The sequence below is a fragment of the Episyrphus balteatus genome, chromosome 3, assembly GCF_945859705.1.
Source record: "Episyrphus balteatus chromosome 3, idEpiBalt1.1, whole genome shotgun sequence".
Taxonomy (NCBI): Eukaryota; Metazoa; Arthropoda; class Insecta; order Diptera; family Syrphidae; genus Episyrphus; species Episyrphus balteatus.
Window position 1 is genome coordinate 3699846 of NC_079136.1, and position 6115 is coordinate 3705960.

At 32.1% G+C, this 6115-nt stretch overlaps 1 protein-coding gene across 1 annotated transcript; it reads right to left on the reverse strand.

Moving 5' to 3' along the window:
- Positions 1–339: 339 nt before the first annotated feature.
- LOC129917170 (calcineurin subunit B type 1) lies at positions 340–1158 on the reverse strand. The gene is made up of 3 exons (XM_055997556.1): positions 995–1158; positions 674–931; positions 340–625 (listed from the first exon to the last, which is right to left on the reverse strand). The coding sequence occupies exons 1-3, from the start codon at positions 1065–1067 to the stop codon at positions 387–389; spliced, it is 570 nt and encodes a 189-aa protein (XP_055853531.1). The 5' UTR covers positions 1068–1158; the 3' UTR covers positions 340–386.
- Between the last annotated feature and the right edge of the window lie 4957 nt (positions 1159–6115).

Genomic DNA, 6115 nt, shown 5'->3' on the forward strand with positions numbered 1-6115 from the left:
ATATCATTGATTAGAGTACCGACTAAGTACTTTAATCATTTTTTTTATTTTTTTTTTTAAGTTCGCAGATCAGCTCTTTCGTTTCCCGGTCATGGGAAGTAAGTTCTTATTTTTCAGCCTTAAACTTTTCAGGATGTTAATTGAACTATCCTTTTTATGAGAGAATAGAAGTAGGTGAAGAACAAATTTTTGTTTTATTCGGGAAAAATGTAATGGGTGGTATTTTTGCAATCAGGGTTTCAATTGCAAGAAGGCGTTTTGCGAGAAAGAACGCGTTTTGCGGGCAAGCCTGTGAGGTGTTAAAGGAATGTTTTTTTTTTTTTTAATCAAAACTTACCTTACAGTTTAATATTGTATTTTCAAAAATTAAGACTTCACGGGTATTGTTACAAAGTTGGAAATTTAACTACCAAATTGTCCATATCAAAAACTTCCAGCGCCTTACAAAAATCATTAAACAAAATTTGATTCGTATTTGAGTTGTCCATTTCTTTCATCACAATATGCACTATTCTAACCATTGTCTGTATGTTTGTATAATTTGAATAAAGCCTATGCACAATATCCAATAAGTCTTGCTTCGAAATGCTGCCATCTTTGTTAACGTCGTACATAGAAAAAAGTACTATTTCTTAAAATTAGATTAACCATGTTGAAAACAAAGTTTACTTACATTTTAACTTTTTAGTTTGTATTGCAGTTTGTTCTTCCTTCGATGTTTTCGAATCGAACGCTCGAAAAATGTATAAGAATTTTGCAAATTCAACAAAATTTATTTGATTCTTGCTACCAAACATTTCGGATAAAATAAGAGAATGGAGTGCATGTGACGGAAAATCAAAGTCTCTTTTTAGAAGGAAGCTAACTCGTCCTTTTGGTTCTCCCAGGGTTCGAAAACGAGTGTAAAGGTATTCAATTTCACCACGAGTGACTAAAATTTTGAAAAAAAAAAAAAATCCTTAAAAAAAAAACTGGTGAAAGATTTTTAACTTACATTTGGTAGAATCCTTAATAGTGTTAAAATCTTCCTTAGGAACTGGAAGAAAACTGGAGGTTCTGCTGAACATTTCAAATAACTTTTCGGGAATTTCGATTTTTCAAAATATTTTCTTTGACAACTACTTCGTATAATTTTTTTCTACTAACGTTATTGATTTCAATATTTTCCTTCCTACAAAGTAAAGTAGATTTTTATTATGGTCAAAACAAGGCATATTGTTTTCATTCTTTGGAACTATCTTTTGTGGACGATTTTTAGTCCAAAACACATAAGACAACGAAAAATTAAAAAAATTAATTAACGATCAAAGCTATCCAGAGGCAGAAAAGATTAACTCCCAAGCTCGTTATTTCCTCAGCAAAACTACTATTTAACATCAGTAAACTGATGTTAATCGGCCAGAGCCTTGCTTTAAACCCATATACTTTGCAAAGGACAATAAAAACTGCGGGCACGTCCCAAATTGGAGGACATTAGCTTTTGGAGTGCGAAGAAAGAAAAAAATCGCTGCGAAAATATAAAATAAAATTAAATTAATTAACTGCTGTGTTGACCGCGCAGATCAGAGCTCTGCAGCGGCAAAAAATATCTTTTGGGTTGGAAATCCTCGCGCAAAAATCGTAAAAAGGGTTTAACACAATAATATTCACAATGGAAACGACGACGACGCAATGATGATGGTGCTGCGGTGATGATGATGGAACGATAAAGATAGCCCAACTTTAAAACAAGCTGCTGTTTTGTGAGAGATTCTGAGAGAGAAAATGACGAAAGAACTCCGCATTCGCTATAGAACATGTTGCGACACCAACATTTGTGTGCAATAAATTCCAAAGGATTCCCGCGAAAATGAGTGTTATCCTTGGTGTGAATCAGTAGCGACATCCCAACCGTGTGCGACAATAAAAACATTGATAATTGCTTTTGTATATATGGTGTTTTGTTTTTTTGCTAGACTTTATGGTAAAAGAGCATCAAAGGGCCAACCCAGTTTAAGAGCGAAAAAAAGCACAAAAATATATCTGAATTCCAACATAAACTCTACAGGAGTGATGACATTAATGAGAGATGTTAGTATCTACTGAGAATCTAAGATAGTTTTGTGCACAGCTCATACGTTCGTATACCTCTGAAGAAGTCCAAACAAAAAAAAAAAAAAAGAGGAGGGGACATTCAAGCAGGTGTCACACTGGAAACCGAATCATAAATACTCTTGTCAAGCTTCTGGGTTCTTTTGTGATAATTTTTCTGCCGACACAGAAGTCTAAAACAAAAAATTAAGTTTTTTTCGAAATCTTTCCAAAGAATCAAGCTGATCATATTACAAAGGCCTTAGTAGAAGATTGTTTGTTATGTTGGTGTATTCAAGATAGATCTATGGCATTAAATCAAATTCTTTTATATTTGAATGAAGTAAAAAAAAAGTAAGTTTTTAAAAGTTGTAACTAGTAGGTAAATGAAACTGAAGACGATAGAAAACAAATTATCTTGAAATTAGTGACACTTTTTACAGCCAGGTTTAACTACTTGGTGAAAAATTAAGCTTTTGTAGCCATGTTAAATATAACGGATTTTTTATTTAATAATATCATATTGATTTTTTTGTAACATTTCTTTAATACACAAAATAGAAGTAAATTTTTAGTTTTGACATTTTTTTTCTTAAAAAAAACCTCTACTACTCCAAACAATTGAATTGCTCATTAGATTCTTGGTTTCATCATATACATGACATATTTTTACAAGATTTTATTTTTGTGTGCTTTTTGTAACTGAATTTCGGCAATAATTACTTCCTGGGTTTTTGGAACTTATTAAAGAATTTAATTGCTAAAAAAACACTCTTTTGCCCAAAACAATTGTATAGCCTCTAAGTTCAGCCAACAACAACAACAACAACAACAACAACAACAACAACAACAACAACAACAACAACAACAACAACAACAACAACAACAACAACAACAACAACAACAACAACAACAACAACAACAACAACAACAACAACAACAACAACAACAACAACAACAACAACAACAACAACAACAACAACAACAACAACAACAACAACAACAAATATAAACAAATAAAAAACTAATTTTTTATAAATAATTTTTTGAAAAAAAAGTTTAAAAATAAATTTAGTACCTATGCCATTTTGTAGAAATAACTAATCAACATCTAAAAACAAAATTTCAAAAAAATTCAATGTCGCGTTTTCGAAAATTTGATTTTTCAAAAAAAAATTTCAAAATTTTTTTAAAAATCCAAAAATTATTTTTTTCAAAATTTTATTTTTGGCTTATATTTAAATTATATAAATGCTTTTGTATAAATTTAATAATTTCGTTGAAATACAATAAGTAGTTTTGCAGAAAATCCGATTTGAAAAAAGCGGTCCTATGGCAGGTACCGTTAAAAATGATTTAAAAAAAAAATTTTTTTCTTCAAAAGATAAACCTTGTTAAAAAACTAACATTTGAATTTTTTTTAACAAAATCGTTGGAGCCGTTTTCGTGAAATTAAACTTTTCCGAAATTTTAATTAATTCCAAAAACCCCTCTGGAGAGTCTCCAAAAACTGCTACATAGCAAGTTTGGAGTCAATCGGTCCATCCGTTTAGGCTCTAGTTCCTTATACAGACAGACAGACAGACTGACAGACTGACGGACAGACGGATTTCCGGGACCCACGTTTTTGGCATTGTCTATCATCGTAATGTCATGGAAAAATATTATCTCAACTTTTTTTTTGTACGAATGCATAACTTGATACATATATAGTACCTATATCGCAAGTAAAAAATGGGATTCGAGTCAAATTACTGGACTCAGGCACTGCAGCCCAATATTCACAAGGAGGCTTGAAATCCACTGTAGCTGTTACCAAGCATTCTAGTATGTAAGAGGTTAAAACTTAAAACGTTCAGAAGTCCTAAAATAGACAAGGCAATAAGTTGTATCGAAATTCGCTGCCATCGGATTTTTTATGCACCAGAAGAAGATACTGTTCTGTTCCCGTTTCTGACGTGCTGGCTTTCACAAAGCAATCAGAACGATATCTTCGATGAATAATGATAAAATGTCTGCATGTCACCAAGCTTTGATGAATAGATAGGTACCAAATACTAGGTATTTGTCATAATAATGGAATTTTGCTTTCATGAAAAATTCTTAAAATTTCTTTTGGATTTTATCAATTCTCTTGAAAATAATAAAATGTTAACAACCTATGGCACACCCCAAAGGTCACTTTCCAATGACACTTTTAAATATTTACTTGGATTTTTTAACATTCTTTATTTAATTTCATAACCCATTCTTGGCGTTCGCTATTAAACTCAAGCAATGTAAAGTATTTTAGGACCATGAGGCTAACGAACGGTACTATCGAACAAAACATGACCCATCAACAATTCATACCCCACAAGAAGCATAAAGCAAGGTATTTTCCAAAAATTCTTCATATTCGGTCATTGGTCATAACTGAAACTAACAAAAACTTATCCAATTAATCAAAGCTTAAGATCTCAACTCTGTGTGTGTCATCGCACTAACGCACTCCAGATTAATAAAAATTTTTGCAAAAAACCATTTAACAAGATTAACATCACTTTAGTGTCCAATTCAAGCCTATACACTCTGAGATGACTATTAAAAGCCTTCCGCGCAAACCTTACGTTAACCACAAGCCGACTTTTTTATAAGCTTTCATAATTTTTTACACGCACACAATCACCAGATACGTCTTCTTCTTCTTCTTCATCATCTAACATCGATTACAATCAAGTTTTATGACTCAAATAAATGAGCTAATGTCGTGTCAGTATTAAAACCTGACAGTTTCAAATAGGTATTTGGATCATTTTTTTTCTCTCCAACCTGCCACACACGTTGGTCCGACGCGTATAGTCAGTCGTTTACCGCCATCAAACTTGCGTTTGCATGTGACTAATATCCAAAGCATTAACCCTTAATGTGCAGATAATATTCGGTTCATAATGTTTTGACATTCTCTTCACATGAATCAAGGACAGATTATATTCGGGCCACCATCACCGTTGCTGTCGCTTTTGCAGATGATGCTTCAAAAGAGGTTAAAGTTCCTCATTAAGCGGCGCGTAGAAGCTCAAAAGCACGTTCTGATCTGAATACACAAGTGATCCGCGCGTGCTTAGTTTCATTTTTGTGTGTTTCTTGTGGTTTTTGTTTAAGGGAATCCGGGAACAAGATGGTTATAAAGCAGCATACATTTAAGAAAATTACCACTGCCAATTAAAAATTATTACCACTTGTTAACGCACTCTTCTAGCCTAATCAGAATGTCATCGTTAAAGATGGCTCTAACCTTTTAATCATTTAAACACAAAACTCATAAAGCTTATGAGTTTAAGTCATCAAAAAGACTTTTGACAGTCCGACTTGTAATTAACAAGATGGCCGCAATAGACAAAGTTCTTATGTTTTTTTTGTTGTGTTGTGATATTTCGTGCCGGGTCGGGGTCATTGTTGTTTAATTTATTTTTAACAAGCTCGCGCTTGTAAAAAAATTAAACTCGTTCCTAGAATCTCTTTCGTTTTGTTAATGTTGCATAAATATTTATTCTGACATGTCAAAAGTTGCTAATCAACAACAATAATTTAATGGCAATAAACTTTATAATGTCAAGTAATTAAACTCGTTTTTCACTAAAAGGTTATAAGATTTATTAAGTTAAAGCTAAACGAATATGCATAGAGAGAATCTTATGATTTAAACGAAATATCTATTACTGACCCAAAGTAAACCAAAATAATATGAAATTTGGTTAAAAAGGAAGAATGAACAGACGATAATTTTTTTCCAATACTAGATGTCAGGTAAATATAAATGTGATTTTTATATTTTGAGCTTTGTTTACTTTTTCGTACTTTTTTGACTTTGTGTTTTGATGTAGTTCAGGCTTTATAGGGAATCGACTGTATTTGAAATTTCAATTGTTTGTCAAAAGAGCTTTTTTTTTTGCAAAATGACAGGAACTATGTGATCGAAGAGCTACCTTACGGAAAGGATATAAAATATTGTTTGAGTGTATTTGTTTTTAAAACTTTGTGAAAATTGAAAGCTTGGTGTTGT

What these genes read in the sequence shown, in the direction of transcription:
- LOC129917170 (XM_055997556.1), bottom strand. Translation starts at nt 1,067, where the DNA reads ATGTTCAGCAGAACCTCCAGTTTTCTTCCAGTTCCTAAGGAAGATTTT. An exon ending in TATTAAGGATTCTACCAAAT is followed by an intron (nt 932 to 994) that starts GTAAGTTAAAAA and finishes TCAAAATTTTAG; the next exon opens with TCACTCGTGGTGAAATTGAA. An exon ending in ACAAACTAAAAAGTTAAAAT is followed by an intron (nt 626 to 673) that starts GTAAGTAAACTT and finishes TTTAAGAAATAG; the next exon opens with TACTTTTTTCTATGTACGAC.